This window comes from Amia ocellicauda, chromosome 10 (genome assembly GCF_036373705.1).
Source record: "Amia ocellicauda isolate fAmiCal2 chromosome 10, fAmiCal2.hap1, whole genome shotgun sequence".
In the NCBI taxonomy this organism is placed as follows: Eukaryota; Metazoa; Chordata; class Actinopteri; order Amiiformes; family Amiidae; genus Amia; species Amia ocellicauda.
The window spans coordinates 24,974,579-25,001,033 of NC_089859.1; the positions used below are offsets into that span (position 1 = coordinate 24,974,579).

Below are 26,455 nucleotides of genomic sequence, written 5' to 3' on the forward strand. Positions count from 1 at the left end.
CATTATCAGAATCATTTTCAGTTACTGGTTTGGCCAGTAGTGTGAGATTGTATATTTGCATCCACCAGGGTGTGAACTCTGAAAGGCAGTCAAATCTACTTAAGGGAATTCTTGACATGCAAACATTAAACACACCACATTATATAGATCTGCCAAGGTTGGACCTCATTTCTGGCTTAATGACACTAAGGGACTATTTACAACATTGTGATTCTATATTCTTTTCAAACTCACAGTTGCCTGAAGCATAAATTATTATTGTTGTTCTGGGAAGGCAATTCTATACAGGAAATATGAACATAAATGTATTTCCACTGTAGATTGCTCCTATGCTAGATGCAATAAATATGCTGTTCTCCTTCAATGAAAGGAAAAAAAGGTTCCACGTTATAAATGTATATTTAATACAACAATACCAAATATTTTTTTTGTATTATGTAGTTATTGAGTTTGACATGATAAATATAGGAGGTTAAATTGTATATAAATATCGTTTTATTCTTAATCTAATCTTAAAATAAGTTCTAAATACTTCACCCTTTTTAAAATGTTAATGCTAGTGTACATTTTAAACATACAATCGCCTAAAAAAATCATATCTATTTCACAAGCTAGTATACTCAGTAATTTACACCTAACTGTAATGGTAATGTGCTTTTCTACAGTACAGAAAAGTGCTTTATACTCTATCAGGCATTTGGCATTTGAAAAGGGACACTGCAGTTGCTGTTACTGTATTTTGTTTGTTTAAAGCTTCAGCACCTGTGACAGGGGACATTCTTTAGCCAATGAGCTCTGGTTCATGTCTTTCAGTAACTCCTTGAGGGCATTTCTTACTGTGGAATGTGTCCACTGTTCAGGAGGCAAGTCTTCCAGTTTAGGGCAACTGCGTGGAGGGGATAGATTAAAGAGAGGATTAATACAAGGCTGCATCCTGCTGCAAGCATTCCTTTAAGACAGACAGATTTCATTTGGCGCATCAAGCAGATGCATCTGGAGATTGCTCTCAGTCTCCTGATTGTTCTGATTAGTTAATTACTTTATACAACACATCTGCTGTATTGATGCATGAATTATACATCAGCTGCATGTGGCGACTATTATTTCATGTTACTTCTACCTTCCTGCTCTGATGTGCTTGGTGAAACAATTTAAGGTGTTACTGCCTAGATTCAGATTTTGACTTAAAAAATACCATTTTATTTTTACAATCCTATCTGCATTTGACATCCTGCTTCATAGTGACTCGTAGCAGAATTAGGAAGCTTGTTATTGTCATTGTTCTAAGTAATTCGGGCAGCAAAATATTTTTTATGGATGCAACCAAAAACGATTCTCGCAAACCACGGATTTGCTCCGTGCCCGCACTGATCCGTCTCCGAAGAGACAACGAAAGCGAAGTGTGTGCATGCTTTTGTTGTCCGCAATGGACGTTGCTCCTGCTCTCTAAAATATTCTCAACACACACACACACACGCTTATCGAAAGACTAATACAACAGATTCTATCACAAACACATTTTGCAAGCTGTGAAAACTCAAGAGGAAACGTTTCTGGAGCACCTTAAAGTGGTGCGGAGACTGTGTGCGTGCACCGAGCCGAAGCCCCGCTCGACAGCCATTCATGCTTCTCGACTGGTGACTTGACTAACCTGTGTAACTGAATTTTCAGCGTGACCACATGATACACATCCTGCAGCATGTCAGCCACTGTGGCGTCCGGTGCGTCTGTCACATAGGAGAGGGGGACTGGATTCCACTTTCCAACCTGGATTAGGCCTGTCACAGCCAACGAGAGCGACACACAATTCAGTTATACCCATATGCTTTAACTAACAAAAAAACGAAACCCCATCATGTGAGGGGGACGAAACACCTGAAAACATTGTAAAGAGACACTTTGTATCCAACTATGTAAATATTTAGATACAGATGCATCCATACATTCTCCTTAATTTCAACAAATACAACAATATCTGAATGCATTGCAATGTATACACACACACAACGAGAGATGTGAAAATTAAGTAGAGGCTATTATAAATATCTGTGGTGCAAAATGACAAAGGAACAATAAAAAATGAGATTGCAGAAGCAGAACAGTTAAACTCCTTAAAATAGCTAGTGTTACCGGAGTATAATTACCATAAACTCATCAAAGCCAGCCCCCCTTCAGTCCCACCTGGAAAATGTATTATTAGAAGCAAGAAAACTGAAAATCTGTTCAGGGTTCACTGTGGAGCAACATGGATACACCTCGGTTTAAATGTGGTTCCTTCTTTTAATTAGATGTCACCTTGCTATATATTTGTGCAGTAAAGTAGATTTTCAATAAACACCCACAGCAACCTGTAATTATTATAAATTGTAATTAATGCCTACCTTTTGCCTGAGCTGCAGAACTGTGGGAATATCCGAGGGAAAGCAGAGCCATTTCAATTAGTTGGTTGAAGAGCATGTCCTTTCTCACCAACACAAACTCTGCATGCTCCTCTTTGCTATCGAATTCAATGGGACTTTCATAATGCTCAACCACACAAAACACTGGAAGCATGTTCCCTATGAAGAAAAAGACAATACTCAGCGCAAGCAGGAACAGCACAGATGTATAATTTGTCCTTGTCTTTAAAAACACTTTTCGGAGATCACAAAATAAGCATGGCAAACAATACAGACAATTCAGATTGGTCTAGATGCTTGAGTTCAGAGTTAAATTAAGAGAATAAATGTAGAACTTTGTATATGGTTATCTAAAAAGGATTTTTTCCAGCAGAGAAAAAAAAAACATCTTTGAATCACTTCCGCTTGTGCTGCCAATGTTTATACAGAAAACATCTACCTCCCAAAACAGGTACATCTTTAACCTATTAAAGACCGATCAAATAAAACACTAACAAAACTCGGAGATAATCAAACCAGTTTCCCTTCTGGGCTTGGCGTTGAATTTAAAAGGTTAAACCGCAAAGGTGTACATATTACATCCGACTATGTATCACCACCGATTCTCTGACAGCCTGTCACCAGCTTGTACCCACGAAAGGGGATAACCTTACACAGACTCTATCCCAGCTGGCTTTTCACCCTTGCCCAACACGCCATATAACCCTCTCCCTTGCACAGCAGTGAAGCAGTATAAAAGCAGGCAACGCTGCTGACCATTAAGAGCTAAAAATACAGTATGATTTAAACCTAAAGGCAGTGTTAAAGCTTTCGCATAAGGTTTATGAGTCTGTGTAAACAGCATGCTACCATAAGAAGTAGTCAAGTCTGTAGAATCCTTGTCTAAAACTGTCCTGGCATTAGAGTTTGCTGTGCAAATATCACATAATACCAGACAGCTGAAATCCTCTATTCAGGAATTTATGGAACTTATAACTTTGCAGGCGTCAGAGTCTTTTTTATATTGCCCCTGTGATTCGTGGCATAATATTAATGCACTCTGTTTGAGAAGCCATAGTAAATTATATTTTTAATGCTCCTACCCTGGCTTTCTTAAGATGCATACATTCCTGGCAAACAATCAATAAATAGGGTAATCATGAGCAGAGGCCAAAGAATTTGCTGAAGTGCCGCTTTTCCATTTTTAATAGATAAAGATCTAACAATAAGGACTGCTGTGTAGGTTCATTTCAGGATCAATATATGCTTTGTTTTCAGGGAACACAGGGAAAAAAAATGACTATGGTAAATGTTATTCAGCGAACAATAAATTCTGCTGCCTCCCAACAAATGCTTCCTAATGTTCACGATTTCTTAAAGGTTACATTTAAAAACAGCGCTAAGAACCAGACATCAGAGCAGAGGTTTCTTAACAAGGAAGAAGCAAAAAAAAAAAAAGAAAAAAAATCTCAGCTGGTGTTCAATAAACAGTTATAGCAGTCACAAAAAACAACAGCTCTTTAGAGAAAAGTCATGTTCAGCTCGGAAAAAATCATTCAAAGTTACATATATTAAAACCTACTGTAACAAAGCAACAGCCCTGCGCCTTCAGGATTAAAACAGTTTAAAACTGAGGAATTCAAAATAGGAATGTCCTTACGGAAAGACTGAACCCTATACTTGGGATTCCAATGTATGTCTACCTGAAAATGTTTCTACCAAGTCATCATCATCATCAAAAAAGGACGAGCGAACTGCTGGTCATTAAACACGAATACAAAACGCAACAAAAAAACAACAACAAACTAAATGACATCTGAGCAGATCTTATGTCTTTCATGGTGGAATTTCTGCAACCGCATCGCATACGGTCAGAGAAGAATGAGTTTTATATCCCCGGATTTACAAATCAGCAATTGACCTGAAGCTCAAGAGTTATGAACTTGGGAAGTTACCTCTCTTATGACACGTTTTCATTAAGTGCCCAGTAGGTTTCAGAGACACTCCAGCGAGTTTTGTCCCTGTGCTCCCCAAACGGCTCCTTCCTAGTGGACTCCCATTCTGCTCCAAGCGAGCGATCTTGGCTGGAGGTCCCTTGGGATCTCCAATACTGTTGGGCATCTCACAGTTCTCCTTCCCATGGCAGGAATCGCTGAGATGATCCATCATCTTCAGCACCACCTTTCAAAGTCACCTGTGAAGGGACAGGATTCGATTATGCAATGAACAGAAACACAAGCCCTCAAACTCACAGACACTGATGGTCATGTTTCGAGGAACTCCCAATTTAAACTCTGAAAAATAACAATGACTACACCGCCCCTTCTACACACAAACAAAAGGTCATATCAGATTGTTGAGAAAAACAAAACTGTAAAAAAAAATACAAAAAAAAATATATATACAAATAATCATTGTCAAAGCCCAGTAATGTCTACACATACTATAGAGACAGCATCTCATTTACATTAGAAGTGCATGCTTGCAAATAAATACAATGGTCAGTAAAAACAAGACCACTTAAGCACAAACCTTTTCCAAATGCCAGAGGAAAATCCTTTGTACTGTAACAATTTGATTAGACTTATTGTAAATATTGATATTTAATTGGACAGAAAACAAAAAACTAAACATTTCAACCTCAACGAGGGCCTTCAACTCTTTTATTTTTTTCAAATATCATGTATAAGTGGCGCATTATTAATGTAACTACAGCAAAGTCCTCTGTAAGAACTTTAATAGGATGAAGATTGGTACAAACAGACCCTTTCAAGTGACCTTTGATGAGGCCTTTCGTAAAGACTGTATGGGAAGTCATATTTATAAAATCATCATATCATTGCGAAGGGAAATACATAGTAAATATAAATGCAAAGGAATCTTGTCTTAAAAGAAAAATACCCCAATTTGCAGTTTATTTTGTATTTTGTTTTTGAATAATGTAATGAATTTAAAATGACTGAACACTGATGCGTGTAATTTTATATTCAGCATTCCTAAATAGACTCACTCCATAGACTTATAGCGGCATCTTTAGCTCAAGTGAAGGGTGAAGGTTATAATCAAGCTAAAAAGATAAATAAATGTTTTTTGTTTTGTTTTTAACTTTCCTTTTCCCCCTCCTACTTTTAAAGGGTGAAAGTGCTTTGGTAAATATGTTAACACCTATTAAAGCACGATCAGAATTTAAGAAGCTTAGATCAGAATCAGATAACTGTGCATTTAATTCCCATTTTATACATTAATAAAATCTGGGCATTTTTTGTCCTGGTATTCGCTGTATGTAGTTTTCATGCCATCACCACAAATTCATTTTTTAAAGATTATATATTATGTATGCTTGTCCCACTACGTATTCCCTTGTGGGAAGAAAACAAGCCAGTTTTATGCAAAAGCATTCATTTGCAAAAGATTCCAGTTCAATGATTACTGCATTAAACAGTCCACATACTTAAAAAAAAAAAAAAAAAACCTACAAGGTTTACATTATATATATATATATATATATATATATACACACACACACACACACATATGTGTGTGTGGACAGATGGATAAATAAAATTAGTACTAGATATGTCACTTCTGAAAGCTGATATAGCAAGTAGAATGCAAGAACTTAACATGACAGCGCCAATTCAACTCTCACTTCACCACAAACATTGTAACTTCTCTGTGGTGAAAGGGTTTGAGGAAAAAAAAAAAATCTTATTTAAAGCTTGGATTTCCATACACTTCATTGCAATGCATTTACAGCAATGTTTCATAATACACATCTACTGAAGCCTAACAGAGGGGAGAGGAAAAAAAAAACTGGGGCAGAGTTAAAAGGAAAAGGAAATAAAAGAAAGAAGCCCATTTGCTCTCTTATAAAATGTATTTTTCAAAGTCAAAAAGGTACAACACAGCATTACACAGAACAGCTGGCAACTAATACTGGAGGTTACAGGAGTAGAATAAACTCTGCAGGGAGGAAAGCTACCCCGAGGTCCAGTGAACAGAAAATCACTATTCCTGGTTCATCGCTGCATTTAAGCAGCAATCCTGTGATCTAGACCTTTACACTTTTCTTAATCAGCATATTAAAAATGAATGAATAACACTGTGAGATCTTGAACGTCTAAGGTCCTCCATAGAGCAGGTTGAATTGAAAAGGCACTCTAATTTTAAGACGACTGGAGGCTTCTTTTATTTGCGCTATTCAAGTGGTTATCTAAATTTCCTGCTTTGCAAATTATCCTCCACTTAAATAACATGCATGCTATTAAGTTGTACATTTCTAAAGTATTGCACTGATACAACCACTGCATATAGCAAACACTGTACAAATGATCACTTTTTTTGAATACAGTAATTTTATGAATGCCAAAGAAAATCAGAGTAAAAGAAAAACAACAAACCAAATATACATTACAGCAGGACATGCATAGCATTCAATACATACATTTTGAAATTAATATTTTATGGGTGCATAACAAATTACAGTATTCGATATTATTTTCATTACTAACAAATAAAACTTGTCCTTTTCTGCATCCAGTGCTACATAATTTCAAATACTGTACAACACAAACTGCAGTCCAGAATCCGGATTTGGTGAAGGTCCAGGTCAGGATTTGAAGATGACCTTTTAAAAAGACAAAGAAGCCAGAGTACTATCTAGAAACAGAAACAGTGCTGCCTGAACTAAGTCAAATGAGCAAAACCAACCTGAAACTCACCACTTCCAAACTTGAAAGCATATAAAGCCGGCTGGGTGAATAGCGCCTTCTCTCTCAAGTTCTTTCAAAGGAAAGTTTGATGCTTTCTAGGTCTGTGTGACAACAGACATCAAGACTCTTCTGCACACGGAATAGACACCCTCTCCCTGAAGGGCACAAAAAGGCGATTCTCCGACAACAGCAGACGAAATGTTTACAATTGAGAACTTGGCTAAAAAGCGATAACATGGAGAAGCAATGATCACAGACAGGGACCTCGTCAAATATTGCACACGTCTGATTACCGGTAGGATTAAGATTAATTCCCGTCACATTAGCTAGACATAGGTACACCTGAAATGCATGCCTGGAAAAGTAAAATACGTTACAAGTGCACAGGGTGCTGCTGCGGAGTTGCCACACTAAAGTATCCAGCTGCAAAATACGAAGCGTGCAGCGCAATTAGCACCGGCGGTAAACAAATACTTAATTGGCTTTCTAGAAAGCGGGTGGAAATTGTGAGATTTGCAAAAAAAAAAAAAAAAAAAAAAGGTCTCCCAACACAGTGCGTTAGTTGTGCCTCTACTGTCCAGGAGAAAACAAGGCGAACATGACCTGTCTTCTCATTTAAAAGCCGATGTACGATTTGCAAAACAGAAAACAGGTAGAAAAGTGCGTTTTAGTATCCAATCGACCGGACCGATTCAGACGGGCTACAAATGAATGACAGATCCCTGCGTTGTGATGTTTTCTGGTCGTTTCGTGTGCCCGGACGGAGCTTCTCTTTCTCTTTCTCTCTCTTTCTCTCTCTCTCTCTCCCTCTCTCTGTGTCCCCATTAAATTATTAGTTGTATTGACTCATCACTCCCCTTGCTGGTGCTGCTACTGCCTCTCTCTCCTCTTTCTCCTCATTTCAGTAGAAAAATAACGCCGAAATGCTCGGGTTTGCAAGAGCGAGCACAACCCCGCAAAACAGTCCCCGGTGACATCCGATGTCCTGGCGAGAGAAAAAGAGCCGAAAAATAAAGTAAAAAGTGGAAAGAAAACAGAGAGGAGGGTGCGATTTCCGGCTGTGCGCGCAGGAATTTTTAATCAGCTTGATTAGAGTGAGGAGGCTCTGCATTTATTACAGAATAACACACACACACTGGCACACACACACACACACACGTATGGGAACATGCAATACGAAGCAAGGGACACCGATCACAAATATTGAACTGGGAAGAAAGGTTTTCTGCAAAATACAACCCAACTATAGATGAGAACTAGATTCTAGTTGTGTGTGCTGCACGTCAGTCGCATCTCTGGACTGGTACTGGTGGACAGCTGATTATTATAATATAAAACAGAGCGGATAAGGTGGCTCATGATATAAAAGATACCCTGCAAAGACCCGCACATATAAAACCCTGCTCTCAAAATCCAGAAAAGCGCTGTGTGTCAAACGGGATTGCATCATTGTGCAGGAGAAAATGTAGTACGTGGTGATTTATTATAAAACAACTTTAGCATGGAAAAATAGCCTACATAGGACTTGCACTCCTGTGTACGAGGTGGGAAAAGTATTTCTAAAACGTCCAAATACATGATTGAATTTTATACAGCACAAAAGCAACCGCCATATGGCACAGAGCAGGGGAAGGACTGGGAGCAAAGGGATTATTAGCATCGCAGAATAGACTGAATATCTGAATTAATAACACATGCTGCACACAGGCAATATACAGCATTCACAGGTGAAAGAGTGCAGGAGGAGCCAGGGATAGGGAAATTATTAGCTGCACTGAATAGATCAAATTTCAGAACTAACAGAGCCTGACCACAACACAAATGACACTCACATAACCCATACACACACCAGCTGGGGTGGGGGGTGGGGGTGGTAGGAAAAAAAGAAAAAAAGAAACCTGACCAACACCTAGTAATTGTTTCAATTCATGAATTAGCATCTATCTCAGTCAAATCAGAAACTCTACATGGTATTGTCTGAAACTGTAGATTAAATCATTAAGGTCTCCAGTAGCCAGTTACTTGGTTGTATCACTGGCTCATACTACACATACAGTAGTACAAGGTGTTTATTTTATTCTTACTTGTGGTTTCTGAGTTGCTACACTTCCTCTAGTGAAAAAAAAAAAAAGATATACAAATGTGCTCATACGCCCTCTTTAAATCTGGAAGGCTAAACAATTATTTATTATAGAGAAGGGAGAATATGTTGCAATAGTGGGGTTATTAAACATATGCTTGCATAAACAAAGTGCCTAGAACATCAATTGTAGCACAGATTCAAACATTAAAGACATAAGTAACATACAGCATTTACAAATTCAGAGATAAAGGGTGGAAAATATGAGAAACAGAGCTTGTCAGAAGCAAAAAAACAACAAACGACAGAAAATATTTTTGGACTACAGACAAGACATGGAAGAACTCTACAGATATTAAGAAAATTAAACGTATAATCAACATAAAAACAAAACACTTGAAAACATCAAACAGGAACATCAAAACAGGAAATAGATCAAAAACAGGGGAAATAATACAGGTTATACGCAGACGCAATACGTGATTGATCACAGATCTGATTTTTAAAGATTTTACACTGTATTGATTAGTTCAAAAGTAGATACAGATGAAAGGTGAAAGTTAAATGTGTATGTGCAGAAATCATACTAAGAAAACTCAAAATTGCCATCGTGTAGAATGGTGCTTTTGAAAAAAAAAATATATATATTGAAAATAAGAATTATGTAATGTTTTTCTCACAGTTGATTTTTTTTCCTCACAGTTGAAAAATGTTTTTAACATTAATTCAGTGACAAACATTTGTTTAAATTAGGAGAAATGACATATAAAGTACACAGAAAAAAAAGCATATCACATTATGTTAATTATGTTAATAGCAGCACGGACACATCTAAATAAAATAAAGACTAGATCACACTTTAATTGTTTGATAACAAATTAATGAAAACAGGCTTTGCACCTTTTTGTTAAAATACATAATACAGTTATTTTGGCGTCACCAGCTTTACAATTTTCTCAGTCTATACAATACATATGAAAATGCCAGTAAAGAAATGCCGAGCCTGACAATTAATGCATATATTTTCTCTTTTGGGATATCCTCTAAGGCATGTCAAGAGAATTTATTGTAAAGTAATTGTTTTGGAAGACATGTGTATGCACTAGATAGGAAGATTAGACAGACAGACAGATAAGGCAGACAGATAGATATGCAAACATACAGACATATATTTCTGCTTTATAGTATCTCTCGATAAACCTCAAAACCAGAAAATAAAACTGGGTTCCACAGAAATATGGTAAGAAATGAAATGCCTGGTGTAGTTGGCGTATGCTGATGTGTACTTATGACTTTGAAGAGTCCTGCTTGAAGTGTAAAGCAGAAATCTAGGATTCCATCTGCCTTTGCAAAAGCAAACATACCTGTTTTTTCCATAATACCACAAACACATAGGCAGCATTCTTCATGTAGCTGAACATAAACCACATTCAGGTGATAGAATAATTGCCACACACAATGCCAAAGGAAATACTATCTTTTAATTACAGTACATCTAAATGACAGCCGTGGATTAGGAATCTCAAAGAGGTAAGAAGTGCTCCAATGCAGACCCGCAGAAGGCAGATACCTAGATGTTAAGAGCAGCTTTCAGTGAGTGGGAGTATCACTAAGGGTATCTTATTCACAAATGTGACAAGTTCCAAGAGGATATCGGTGCGAGAGCTACGGGCGTCTCACATTGTTCGACTGTTCTTGATCGGAATTGAAATGAAGAGTAACAGTGGATGGACAACTTTCCATTCTATGTCTGCATTCCATCAAGTGAAGTCAATCCAAAACTGTAGAGATCTCTTATATATACAATGTGTACATATATATATATATATATATATATATATATATATATATATTAAAGATTATAATAATAATAGTGCCGCAGAGAAATTAATTTAAACTGCAATATTATGTGACTGGATGTACAGGGACTAGACCTAACTTAACAGACACCAAAACGCGTAAAGAGTGCCTGCTTTTTACAGAAATATCAAAATGGTGTGAATGGTTTTAGTGCTTTGCGGTGCTGTCATTTGCATTGCAGTCTATTCCTGCAACACGATGTAACTAACTAGTCCCTTGAACCCTTGAAGTGTATAGACTAGACTGTCCAATGACTGGTCAGGCCAGGGTACAGTTGTGGACTCCCTTTGCTGTAGGATGAGATTTAAATAACTGCATGGGTTTCTGAGAGGACTTTTCCAAGCATCAATATTCTCTAAGGCAGATTTCTGTTTCTCAATGGTAATGGTCAGTATTTTTATGGGAAATGCAGTCCCAGTCTCCACACATGCATCACAAAGATGGTCAAGACAGAGATTACAACTGGGCCACTGCCTGCTTAAACATGGGACACAAACCCCATCTGCACAGCTATGCCTATGACACGATCCCAGTAAACCTATTTTTTGCACATACTTGGTGTCAGGAATGGGCACAATACATCAGATAATTTCTTCACTATGTAAAAGTACACCACAAAGTATTTTCCCCACACATGCTTTGCTGGTGATATCTATGGTTCACTTCCCCAAAAAAACAGGTGTTTGTTTTAAACCTGAGCATCTGTTTACTTAGGCCTGGTCTCTGACTACAAGATCTTTATGTGATTAGACATGTGGACATAATGTTTTTTGGGGTTTTTTCTCCACATTGAGGACTAATAATTATGAATTGAAATTAAACTTTCTAAAGGTTGCCAATTGTGGGTGAAGTGGATTTAGACAAGGAGATACATTTTGATAGATGTTTTTTTTAATTTAGAATTTATTAAAAAGGGTTACTCTGACCTAAAAGGTATTACTAGGACATTTATAATAACAATAACACAAATATGGGAAACTGTCATTAAATCACAATTTCTATTGCGCGGTCTGTCACAGACGTATTTCTTTGGTAGTCAAACACACACAACACAGCGTCTTGCATCATTATCTGAAATGTATTAGGTATCACATAGCTGAAGACTACAATGCCTCCTTATATTAAAATGAATATTTCATAATCCCGGACAATACGCTGATATTTGTAGAATGCGTATCTATGTAGGTGTTATAAAGAGTTCTTACAATGTCGCTTTCTTTGCCATTCACAATTGTAATGTGCATTAACAAGATTATTTGGATTGCTATTACCAATTGTTTCCATGCATTTAAACAGTTTGTGAATACAAACAGCATGGGGTAGAACCATCAATGTCGCCTTAGTTCCAAACAAGAATATTAGTAAGTTGTGTATTAATGTTTCTCAGGGCTAAAATGACAATGAGACACCGATTTTTACATTTGAAACACAATGTGGTGTGTTATTAATCACACCGTGTTTCACAAAATCAAGACAAAAGTCAAAGTAAGGTGTGGTATACAGTATGTCTGGTTTTTTTGTACATATATCTCAGCTACTCAATGTTCACAGCTTTCTGAACATCTTGAAAGGGATTGTGATAACAGTAATTGTAAGGTGGAGTGCAGGACACCAGAAAATGTCAACAATGTCAAGAAACAATACGTGCAAAAAACTGGAAAAACAAAACAAAAACGAAGGCGCTTTCTGTATTTATCTTGCACGATCTTTCGGTTTCTGAAAAAAAAAAAGTTGACTTCAAAAGGTGTAATACTCGTAACAGCAACGGATGGAATTTGACCGGAAAGACATTTGAGATGATCAAAGAAATAAGAAGGCAGCCAATCTGCTCCTTTCAAAGGGAGGCTCACACAGTCTTTAGTGTTGTGTATTATTTCCTGTTATGGTGGAGTACTTTTCTGCATTTTAATAAATGGCTTTCTCTACCTGACCTCCATTTCTTTACAAGAACATAAGCCACTAGATGGCAAAAGCTGTCACAGGCCTATATTGCTACTAAAGACCTAAATCATACTCCAAGATACATAAATATATTAAAATGTTTCCTTGTATGTTGTAAATAACTCCTCTACATAGGAGAAATGTAAGCACAGCTTTTAAAAAGCAGATGACTTGCTCCTTGATTATTGTTTTTGGGTGTGTGTGTAACCACTAAAGCATTTTGGAAATGTTCTTACCAATAAAGTACAAAAGTAAATAACACTTGAATTGTGTTTTATTTTCTTTTAAAAATATTGAAAATTAAAATGAATTAGCCCATTTACACCAGTAAGTTATTTATACTGTTATTATCCTAATAAATCACGAGAAAACATTTAAAAAACAACCATCAACAGCAACAAAAGCAAACACACTTTAAATAATTAGCTGGGACATTCTGTATTTTTTCATATAGTGCTGATGGTACAATCAGCAATAACAACCATTGTATTTCTTTCAAGCAATTGAGCTGATAGTGTTTGTGTTTAAATGGCTTTAAAAAAATGTCTCCTTTAGTCAATCAGATTTACTTAAAGAAGTAAATAACTCAAACTGTACCTAACAGCAGAGTATGAACCTGTAACCCTGTTAAAAACAAGATATATATGTTACACTGTTGATGAGTTAAATGTAATTTATTCCTTTCAGTATTAAAGGAAGAACATACATTAGAGGGTAAAGATTAATATATGTAATTTGCTAACTGCATGCCATGTCACTGTAGGATTGCAATACACAAAAGCAGCACAGTTTGCTTGAGGAGTTTGCAGTATGCAAGGCTACTTGTCAAATGGATTACCTGTGCACTGTAAACCAAACTAAGCAACCTATTTGCAAATATGCAGTAGGTCTCTACCCCAAGAGAGTACTTAATGAATAGATCTAGTTAAAAGAAAAACAACTAAAATGGCATCTAACCATATTTCTTTGTTCAGTTCATTGTCCTATATACTCAAGAGTCAAGAGAAAAGTAATATGCTATACTGTAAATGGCTTAAGAGCTAATTAAAATACATATAACAAATTCAAATTAATACATTGTGGTGATCTTACAACACAATAGGTGACAAATAGCATGCTGTCGTAGATGTTTAAACTGTATATAAATTAAGCAGTTCGATGTTAAATCTTTTCTTTTTACATAAAATTCTTTGTATTTTTTATTATTTTGCAGTTTCTCTCAGCCTCAAAATATTTCTGTCATTCTACTTGAATTTCACTCCCTAATGATTACTGATAATGCTGAGGCAAATACAATTATAAATTACACAGCATAGTTTTCTGTGAATCGACCATATGGCATTCTATTAAAACAATAAAAATTCCACTTTAAATTTAAAAATTAAAAATGTCATCATAATGCTAAGATGAAATTCACATCTCGCAATCTAACTGCCTTTATGAAGCACAATTAGTGAAAGTGTTTCCATTTCAAGGTGAAGACAGATCTTTTTAGATTTGATATTAAAATGAACGGATTTTAAAGCTAAAGAATTGTGCCGAAGAGTGTGCAGCAGGTTGAAGACTCAAAACCAGTTTGCCCAGCAGCAAGTCATTTCAAACACCTGGAAACCCATTTACATGTCTTTTAAAAGTTTTAATCCAAACAAATTGTGTTGCTTTGTACCACGATTGTGACACAAAAACAGAAACAAAGGGGGCGGTTTGCGGCTGCACGTCATTGTTGCTAATTCTTGTAAAGAGCAGAAATTGAGTACAACAGCGGCTATCAGGAGCTCAGTGTTTTGCACAGGACCATACTTCTGAGGTGCATTCAAGCCCGAACATTAAAGCAATTAATTTCTTCAAGCTAATCTGCCTTCCTTTTTCCTCTTTTACATTTTCCAGATTTTTGTCTCTGCCTCATACTTGATGAAATCTGTAAACCCTCGGTAAGATATTCCAATTAAAGGGTTAGCAGTGAGAAGCTCTGCATTCAATTTGAGCTAACCCTCAGTGTAAGTGCTGTATTAATGATTTAAAACCAATTATTTCATCACAGATGAGGTTTGTGTGTGTTGAGAACATTCTTTATCAGCTTGCCTGGTTGTTTATTCCTCCTGCTTTTATTAAATTATAAAATATATTAGTCATATAACAATCAACAAACATCTCAGTTTGAGTGCCTTGAAAATTACTTTTCTGTCACTGGTACAGAGGAGCATCACATGATTAAATAATTAGAGGTCTAATTTTTGCCTCGTGGATTGCAACATATCAACAATTAATAGAGTTAAACAAGGCATGTTAAAGAGACAGGGCTCTGTATTCCATTAGAACAGAACATCGCTTTAGCTGATATTTTTTTCTGTAAAAGAAGAAAAAAAAAGCGAAGAGAACTGTAAATATTGTATCACCACTCCGCTGATCACGGTGATGAAACACACTAGCAACCAATGACATTGCCAGTGGGAAAATATCCTCCTTAAGCATTATGCTAATGGGGGCCAAAGTGAATAATATCACCACTGTGGCATGTGTCCAACATGCTGGGATGATCAAACACAGTCAGCTTCAGGATACAAAAGTAAAACCAAACTTGTATACAGGCTACTTGGAAGGGCAGCCTACAAGACAATAAAATGTTAAGATGCATGAAATATTAGTAGACGTTAAACACTTTGAAAAGGGGTAATGAGTCAAATATATTTTATGATCTAGTTTGTTCCTTATTAAAGTCAACTAATTCAATAATACAGACAATAGTCTAAAATGTTAAGGCATAGGGCTAATTGAATGATTGATAGAGGCAATAGATGTAATGTATATATAATCATGAAAATACATTTTAATAATACATCTAATTAAGTATTGTAAAATGACTTCAATACGTTATACAGGTATGCATATTGTATTGTAACAGACGCCTTTACAAAAAGTCAAATGCTCTCTTTTCGTGTCATAGTATATAGAACATGTCACAAGCGGTGTGCTAAAATTCCCAGAATAAGATGTTCAAAAGCACTTGGCACTCTCCACCTGATACTGAATCTGCTGAACAATATCACCCTGGGGACATGGGGACGCGTGGAAATGAAATTCAGTTCTGCAGTGCACACCTTACATGCCGTTATACAAAATCGGCACAGATTGAGGAAACAGAAGGCATTTACAGGACAGGTAGCCCACAGTGAAATTAATTCTACAATAGTGCAAACATCGGAAATATGATGTGTGTTACAAATGTCTCTGTTATGAAACCTGCTCTGGACAGCTCTCGCCCCCCCACCCACACAAGCCTCCCTTAAAAAAGTAATAATAATAATGACTGGCACCCCCTTATTAATAGCTATGTAAGGGGGCTCATTTTAAGACAAGCGCTGTTGACATTACCAGGTATGTTACTCTAAACATACATGAACTGTATGTCACAATTGCTACTGAATTTCCTTTTTCAAATAATCCGTTCAAGATTCAGACACAAAAAAGGGGGTCTGAATTATTTATTGTACAATACCACCATAATAAAAGCCACACGTATGCATGTGTGTGTGTGTATGCATATTCAGTTTGTGTGTTTATTGTTGAGTGACCCCCTTCCTTTAGTTTACTGCACATTACTGGTAACACGTTATGACGGAAGTGTAGTATCACTGTCACACCATGCACAACAAAAGAAAATGCTGTATTTAAATCGTTTTATTGGGATCTGTGGGTGGGAATTACAACCTCTTCCTTACAAAGTAAAGCCCAGGATGTAGTGTCGCTCTTGGATTCATCCAAAGCACGGCATTTCAGATCTTTTGCATGTACGAGAACAAAGAATTTGGAAAAACCTACGCAGATCTGATACTGACAAGCATAACAAAATAAAGAACAATTGCATTTTTTCTAGAAACCAAAACATTTATCGTCTGACAAGAAGTGAATTAAATCATAAGAAGTTAAAGGATCAGTAAATAAAGTGAAACACTGGGACTTACTTATTATAAACCTCGTTTCTATACCATTACCCAAAATAAATGCTTCTCAAATGCCATACAACTGCCTTACTGATTAGTCATGGCAGAATTCAGATGACGTACTTTCATCATTCACATTTCTGACAACAAAATGCATAAATGCGCACAGACCAAAGCACAAAAAACAAGGATGAAAAGTGTTCCTAAAATACCATTGATAAACTTGATCAATATTCATTTTAGGGTAACAAATGCTGTTATCCCTATCCTTCAAATTGTCAAATACTCACATTATGAGGAAGGAAGTGCTGACAGAATTATTTTAAATGAAAAACATAAATGAGCTTTAATAAAACTGTCTGGGGTTGCCTATGAATATGTATATTCTTAGGTATGTGTGTAATTTTTAGTTGTCACGTTTTTGACTTGCAGCCCAGGAATGCTTAGACAATCCATATAAAGATACTGTCTCTTTAAAACTGGTTGTAGCTTGCCACAAAAGTCTGTGAATCATTGTTAAGTTTTTTTTAGGTTTTTTTGCCCTCCTCATTTGGAACCATAACAGAACTCTATCAAACAAGGAGGAGTCACAACACAGCTACATATTAAAAGAGAGACAGAGCCCTTATTTACTGGCGACAGGAAAATAAATACATGCACTGGCAGCTAAACAGGTATTTACTCTCCTGTTACCACAGGTATAATTTCCCTGTGTTTGCTGAGCTGTTATTTCACTACAATGTTAATTACTGGGGGCTGGTGGGAGGGGGGTGGGTAATCGTTTAAGGTGGGATATGGGATATCTGCCCTCATCCTTTAAGTGGGACAGATTACTGGAACCCACAATAGCCAATGTGGCAACACGCTGCCAGTCAATACACCAGGGTGGAGATGCCCTTTAGTGCAAACCCATCGTTACCCCTTAATAAGAACTATTACAACTTCAAATCTCTTGCCACAAAGTTGACTGACAGGTTTTTTTATGAGGCTAATAAATCGTTTTTTATTTTTATTAAAGAAAATAATTCAAATCAAATAAATAATACAATTGATGCTTATCATACTAAAGAGCCTCATTGCCATTTACATTTTTGTTTAATTACATATCGGTGCTGGATTTTTAATAAGCCTCTATATAAATTTTATGATCGGGCTCCGAGTCGCTGTCTTGAAAATAAAACGTTTGGACAGGTTCAGTGCAGAGGGAATCAAAAGATTCCCTTGGTTGCAGTTTAAGTGCACAGAATGGTGTTTTTTTTTTTTGTTGGGTTTGCACATATACTAGATGAGCTATAATCAACATTCGGGGATTAACATTATTGTCTTAAAATACTGAATGGAGTTGAAAATGACAAAACAAATGGTTTTAGCTTGATAACGGTCATCTGTTCAATATCTAGAGGGAAAGTCGGACAAGGTTGTATTACTACTACTGCTATAATCAGTGTGAGTATAACTCTCTTGCTCACTTCACCCATAAAAAAAAAAAAATATATATATATATATATATATATATATGTCAAAAATGATTTCTTGTGTCCGTCACCGGCAGTCATTTCACTTCACTGAGCTTTCCAACATGCAAATAATTGACAAATAGACTAATTGGTCTCAGAGGTTCAGTGTGTGTGAATGTTGTTTTCTTCTTTATAAATTTGATTTGTACATATACATTTTCAAACCACTTCTAATAAAGTCTCTTCAACCTTTGTAACTACTCTCCGGTCATATCTATAACAGTTATACTGCACCTAGTCCCTCTACCTGTGGAACGAAAGCTGCTAGTGCAAGATCAAATTCACAATTTGCTCTCCTTTAACTCCTCTGAGATAACACTGACAAATTAAGTGCCAGTTAGTACTGAATGCGATGTAAACATCAGGCCAAGTTGAATCTGGGCAGAGATCACTAGGGTTCATATCAGTGTAGAAGAAGAAAAAAAAACACAGTCTGACTTCCTGTCATTGCTGGTAATACACAATATAATAATACTTTCATTTTGGGACCTTTAAGAAAACAACCCACACCCTATGCATTTTTGCCAATGGGGACTCTTGAAAGAAGGAGGTGTCACTTAAATACTTCATTATTTCTTGTCCTTGAAACAATTATGGATAAATTATTCCATAATGTCTACTATAGCCATTAAATACTTTCTAACGGAGACTATTCTACATGGAGGATCATGCTGCGTTTACGTTATATTTTTGTGTTGTTTTGAAGCATTCATCAAAACACACGCTCAATGGAAACTTCATGCTTCATGATCACATTTTGTGCTAAAGTAGTTTTAATGAAAGAGTGGAATTAGTTTTCTATTGTTAAAGACAAACAAAATAGAAGAATAAATTGCATGTTCATTTATAAGGAAGCCCCGACGGTTGACAAACGGCAATTCCCAACAGCATTACTACAGTACTGAAAGAGTGTATGGTTTTACATGTGCATAAAAATCTATATCAGGTTACGGTCTAAGGATCTCTTAATTGGCACAATTTCTTGTCCCTCAGAACTTACAGTATTTAATGAAGTTATGTCATGCCAACAAGCAAGGTTAACACATTCGCATAAAGATCAGAGGAGTGCTCAACACTTGCACACCTGCTGAATGCATAATACATTTTTTAGTCATCTATGAAAGCACACAGTAAAACTGAGAGCACTGTTAATAACGTTCCCGATTTACAAATACAGCTTTAGAAATCTATGAGCACTTACAAGAATTGACATGATTTCTAACAACTCCAGCAGTACTCTTTAGCTTGCTTTTGCATCATGTTAAGGATGTAAACTTCTAATGTCTGCTCCTCTGCATAATATTATACTAGCAGCAAACAGATGATTTTAGAGAGATTCAGAAGTTTAATAAATATATAGGCTATATTTCCAATTTCTTAATACACTTTTCCTTTTAGAGAAAAAAACTAAATAAAACATTAAAATTATTATAATAATCATAATATTTCTCATCGTGATCATCATAAATTGATACAAAGTACACAAACGCACCTTCTTGGCTTTGCTATAGCAGCGGCACTTGTAATTGCACGCACCTAATGTGTCAATAACATTGCAAATAATGGCAAGGCACAGTCTTTATAACTAGTAGCTAATAATCTACTGAGGAGAAATTCTGAACCCTGAGAACATTGATTCATAACATATTTTATTAAAAAGGCCCAAAATCCATAAACAAAATGAAACTGGTATCTGGAAGAATAATATAAAGCTAGAAGGAGCTAAATTAAAATCCGTTTTAATAATCAATTCTTCAACAGTACTGGATAAATACATTATTAAGGACTTCTTTCTATTATACTGAAAAGAAAAATATATATATATATATATATATATATATATTCTGTTTCCATTTGCAGTACAAAGTATTACTTCGTAGAAATATCTCTGCTACATTGATATCTACTCTCCCAGCTCCTTAAGATTATCACCTAAAACAATGTCAATTCTGTCCACCTGCAGTTCAACCACTTTTTTTAATCCAAGTGTTTGTGCAGCACTTGATTACAGAGATTGTTAATGGTTGGCCAACGTTAATGGTGTTGGAACACACATAACAACTTACATTCAAACAAAAGTCTAAAGGATATAAAGTTCAAGGTGTAACAATAGACTATAAATCTAAATATATATATATACAATGGAGCTAATTTGCAGACACCCACATACTGCCTAAATGATACAGTACAACTTCCCATTAGTGATCTCACACGTATTTACCATTCTTACTCAAAAAGCACTTGGCTTACGTAAAAAAAATATACAATGTATCAATAACAAAACCAGACAAAAAAAGACCCTTCATGTATTCCAATTCACACATTCAGACTCTGCAATGCCTGCTGGAAGGGGTGCTGAGGTTTTCAATCATTTAGAGCAGTTTTTCTATGAAATATGCTACTTTTCACTTCCTGCTGAAAGTGTTATTTATTTATTACTTTTAGAAGCAGCAAACACTTGCAATATTTGAAAATTCAGACAATCACCTTTATGCCCCAATTAACCAAGCCCATCTGGAAACTCAATTAGACTCTGAAGGAACTAAACTGTTCATTTTAATATTGATACAGTTCAGACCAAAAAGCTCGGCCTCCAATTAAAACTGAGCTTGAATAAAGGATGCACAACAATAAGGGTAATTAATGGATTATTATACCTAAAGGAGCTGAATGAAACACTCAGGTCATCCTGTTGACTCCCTGTTAGACATACGCAGTGTTTAGTGAACATGATGTAGAACACAGTGTAAATGAGAAGCAGACGGAAGTACAGAAAACTTCCAAGACAGCTTTCAATATGCCATCAAAAAATCCATGGTATGAAAAGAAATTCCATCGAAAGAGTTCAGGGGGCTTCTGGTGATTCACTCTAGCAGACTTATATGTTAATATTATTTTTAACAGTGGTATTTATAGTTTCTTGTTCACAATTAAGTATTTTTTATAGAGTGAGTTTTGCAACAATCAATAACCTAATAACCCTAAGCCAGTTGGCAGTTCATCAGCTGGTATTTGCAGAAAACTGCTTGTTAAGATTACATATGTAACTTGCTATATATGTATTTGTATACATATACACCTGTATGTTACTATATTTACTGTAAATAAATTAAACTTCAGATGCTGGTGTATATTTCACCAGTCCATTACAATGCAAAAGTCATAAGTGCCAAAGGAACTACTTTGCAAGACTGAAGAAACTGACAAACATTGCATCATTATCAGAGCTGGAAATCCAAAGTAAACCATATCATTGTAGATAGCATTTTAGATGTGCATTATAAGCATTTGCATTACATCTTTCCTGGCCATGGTGAGAGTGGTTCATTCAAAATTGCAAAAACACATATTTAAATTAAATTAAAACAGAAAGTAATACGTATAATAAAATCTTCCTTACGTCTTGTGAACCTATATCTCGTCATTTATATTGTTAATTTCCCCCTTACAAATATTACTAAATATTAATTAAGACAAGGTAGACAGACAGAACTTAAGCCTAAATATATCTATATCTGTATCTATATATGTTTATCTATATACCGTATTTGTACATCTCAATAATGTTATAAGCATTCTAAGAAACTGACGTTTTAAAACCAACATTTACAAACATGTTTTCTTGTTTTGTTTTACATTTATTTGCATGACTGTTACCCATTTATTATCATGCATTTGTTTTGAAAGACTCAGGAAGACGTTGGTGGAAAGTATTTTCTGTGGAAGATGCAAACCCCATTCTGTTCAATTGAATTTGGTCACTAACACACACACACACACACACACACACACACACACACACACACACATCGCATTCAATTGCACCATGGAATAAAGTCCTATCACATTGTGGCCACAATAACAGCAACAGACACTTTCACTGGCTTGCAATTAAGTCTCAACTCATGTTATCAGATCATAATATGAATGTAAAACAAAACATGAAAAAGCAAGAATCACTCCTGAAACAACTTCTTGTAGAAGCCAATCTTCCAATACGGGATGGTAAATGAAACGCCCTTATGATTGTGAAATCGTGCATTTTTGTAAATAATAAAAATTAAAACAGTATGCATAATAATACATGTATTTATATATGTGTTGATTATTGTGCAGTACTTGCTATGCATATGTGATGCTTACTTTACTGATAAGCTATCCTGGGCTTTTCTACAAATACTTTTCATTTTAACTTCTAAGTTCTGCAGATCTGTAGTGTACATCTATTATCACCACTTAACTGCGCCATATAATCAGATGTCAGCATATGCATCCTTACAGAGAAAACTGTATCTCTAGTACAGTTTGACTGGTCACACAGGTGCTCGTACAGTCTGCATCCAGGACAAACCGACCATGAACACACATGCGAGACTTTCTGGTAATGACAGTAATACAATAACCCACAAAGTACTAGGTGTAGCAGTAGAGCAAAGGGGGAACTCACAGTTTAAAAGCAGTTGTGCATCTGAGTTCTCAGAAACTGTACATGCGACTACATTCAAAGGTGATGAGTGGGGTGTAGAGGGGGGGGAACAAAAGTGAACAATACCTCTGCTAAGACGCCAAAGTTAGCAAACGCCGTCCAGCCTCTTATTTCCCATCAAAAGTTACACCGGCAGTTCAGTTGTGGCCCCACCTTGAGAGATCCAGAGAATAAAAGTCCTGTGCTGGGGCTGCTGGCTGCGCAGCGGCTGATGCTGCAGGTTGGAGTCCGGCGCCTGAATGCCAGCGAGCGCGGCGGCGGCGGGGATGGGGTAGAGGCAGGGGAGGAGGCAGCGCCGAGGCAGGGGAGGAGGCTGTGCCGACAGGAAGGCAGGTAACCGGGCCGCCCCCTCCCAGCCTCTGATGCTCAGATCGATGATTTGCCAGCTGTGGCGGAGCCCTTTCTGGAGCCCAAAGAGCTGTTTTATTATAGCGGCTCACAACGCCTGCTCCCTGGGGGGACGGGGATCGCAGTCACCGCGGAGAAGAGCCTGCCGGTGCCAGGAGGGTTTTTTTTTTTTTGGGGGGGGGGGGTTGTTTTTGTTTTTTTCTCCCCTCTTGCACTCATTCGTTTTCATGTTTGCACACCGCATTGCTCACCTGTCAGGGAATGGGGTTTGGATCAAATTAAGCAGGATAAGTGTGTACATTAAAAATAGACTCACTGAGACAAAAAAAAAAATACAAATACAAATACACATTAGCTGTACTTTCATGACTGGAAATGTGTTTTATTGTGCATTGAAAGGTGACTACAGGAAGATGCATGTGGCAGCTAAAAGTAAAATGTGACTTACACAACTCAAACTTACACAAGCGCATCTTTTACTCCCTGTGTGTGTTTGTGGCGCCTTCCTCTAAGCTTCACATCTAGAGATAGAGTGGCATTGTTTCTTGGTTCACCAGAAATACATCATTATCAGTCATTCAATTTCACCACAAAATACCAAGTTTTCAGCCACTCTTCTAATCAAACTATCTGGCTTTTAAGACTTTCCCACCAAAACGCAGAAACTAAGCAGACAATAAGTGTTACTCATGTGTCTATTTATTATTATTATTATTATTATTATTATTATTATTATTATTATTATTATTATTTGCAGAATTGGGAAGTATGGACATAAATATAAATTTCATGATTGTATGATTTGGGCTATACAACTTGAATCATGAGTAATATTATTAATAATTATAACAATTATTATTATTATTATTATTATTATTATTATTATTATTATTATTAAGAAGAAGAAGACGACATTGTGAAATACGTGTCTCACAGTTAACAGGTAGTTTTACTAAAACAAGTACAAGTTTTATTTTCCAGGTGTCATGGCAAGTATTGCTCAATGTTTTTAAAATGTCAGGCAAAGCGTGTTTGTAAAAAAGATGTTCAGTTTGGTATCTTACGCAACTTTAAGATGCTGCACGTAATATTGTAAACTTTACATCAGTGTCCGGTTGTTATTCTACTGTGGGTAGCTTTGATATATTCGAGGTTGCTTGTAAAATTAGGTAAATGGCTATAACATATTTTGATGAATTGGAAACCCTTTGGATTTTGTAATAGTAATGCTGTATCCCCGTTTTATTTTTAAAATAAAGCACGAATACGCTTCTTTGGTTTATACTGCACGTTATGATAGGACTTCACATTCCGCTATTTTCACTTATGAAATAGAGGCTATACATTTAAAAAAACGGATAGTGTTTTCAAAAGACAAAGTACTATATATTTAATCATAGTATTTCATTTTAACATGCAATGTAATCTTTTTTAGACTTAAAATGATTTAAAAAACACGCTTACATAATTCATGTATACTATATATGACGTGCATTTATATATAACAGATAGAGAAATTCATATTTTTTAAACAATACATTGTGGAATATTTAAGTAAGTTCAGTAATACAAACATACACATATGAAAATATATGAATATATATATATATATATATATATATATATATATAAGTCAAATTAATATAACGTGGTTGATGTCGTCTCCTTTTTCTTTTTAAATTTTGTATAACACCAGATATGTGTTAAGGAATTACGGTACTTTTTTCTTCTATACCTGTAACTCACAATCTCTCTCTCTCTCTCTCTCTCTCTCTCTCTCTCTCTCTCTCTCTCACACACACACACACACACACACACACACACACCTGTACACACATAGACACGTTCACACGAACAGATATGTTGAATAATAAATTAAACAATTAAGGGATACTATATCTCTTTTTGCTTTGCTTCTCCCTAACACAAGACAATAGTCTTTATGAAAACGTGAAGTTTATGCATGTGATGCGTTTATCACAATCACCTTCTCCTCAGCAGAATATATATGTATATACTACTACTACTACTACTACTACTACTACTACTACTACTACTACTACTACTATTAATATTGTGGTTGTGGTATTTAAATTTCGCCTTTCAAAACCTCTATTTAATGTAGCCTACTAAATACAGCTTAGTTACTTTCAGAATATCACGTTCTCCTTTTATACCTTGTACATTCGTTTTTCAGGCAAATTGTGAAATGTGTACTGAGATCGTAAGAGATAAATTACCTTTCAAGTCATGCAAACTTACAGTATGATTTGTATTGGTCTGCGTTTGTTTACTCAATATCATACATCACATATACTGTAGCCTGCGTTACCCACAAACCTGCAAAATAAAAAAAATAAAATGCTGTGTCGTTAGTAAATGGATTACATGATATTGGCAGAGCTGTACAGAAGTCCCATTTGATCGAGTAATAAATGGAGTTAAGGCACAATGAGAAAGGCAGTAGCCTGTTTTAATACGACATGAGGTTACCAATGTGTGTAATTGATCTCATCCTGGTGTAATATGAAGGGACACTGGTGCAGTTATGCATTTTACTTTATAACCTGCCCAGTGCTTACAGACACACATATTTATATGTGCAGAAGATATATTATATACATGTAGATGGCAGCAAACACTTCTGTCTTACAATGTTGTGCTGAAGTTGGTTCAGTGGCATATGGCGTATGGCATAAAACCACACAGTTAACCAGAGCATAGTATACATACTACACAAAACACAATGTCAAAATAAAATGAAAACCTAATATAGTTTGTTGTTGTTCTAAATTGCTCTAATTCCTATGTTTATTTCAAGTTCAATACAAAAGTTTATTTTAATTGAGCGAATTAGAATAAAACTGCAATGCATGTTTATTTATTTATTTACATATTTATTTGTGTATGTTTGTATCTCCAACAATAAAACATATGCTGCATTGAATTGCCTCCTTTAAGAATAATGTCTGTTATTTTAGGAAATTTGTGATAGCTATTTATAGCACAAAGAAAAGCCTTTGAAAATTCCACCTGCAGTATATAATAATGTTACAGTTTAAACATGTGGCAGGGTAGTTGAGAAACAGATCTGCTAGACCTTGCTGCAGGGTTGTGGATGAGAGAAGAAGGATCGAGGCTCCTCCCAATTAGCGCCCTTCTGAAGCATAGCAGATGTGAGGGCCAGGACTA

The 26,455-nt window shown here is 36.0% G+C and overlaps 1 protein-coding gene across 9 annotated transcripts in view; it reads right to left on the reverse strand.

Moving 5' to 3' along the window:
• LOC136760341 (DNA-binding protein SATB1) overlaps window positions 1–23,168 on the reverse strand; it is a 55,444-nt gene extending 32,276 nt beyond the window's left edge. For 4 of the 9 annotated variants that reach the window (XM_066715699.1, XM_066715696.1, XM_066715697.1 and 1 more), the window contains exons 1-5: window positions 22,982–23,168; window positions 4,334–4,572; window positions 2,382–2,558; window positions 1,652–1,778; window positions 763–886 (exon numbers count right to left, since the gene is read on the reverse strand). In XM_066715699.1, coding sequence (XP_066571796.1) covers window positions 763–886; window positions 1,652–1,778; window positions 2,382–2,558; window positions 4,334–4,547 — 642 coding nt within the window. In that variant the 5' untranslated portion in view covers window positions 4,548–4,572; window positions 22,982–23,168. Of the gene's footprint in view, window positions 1–762; window positions 887–1,651; window positions 1,779–2,381; window positions 2,559–4,333; window positions 4,573–7,099; window positions 8,145–22,981 lie in introns of those variants that run through there. The other 5 variants (XM_066715700.1, XM_066715698.1, XM_066715701.1 and 2 more) reach the window with 4 other exon arrangements.
• Window positions 23,169–26,455: the final 3,287 nt, after the last annotated feature.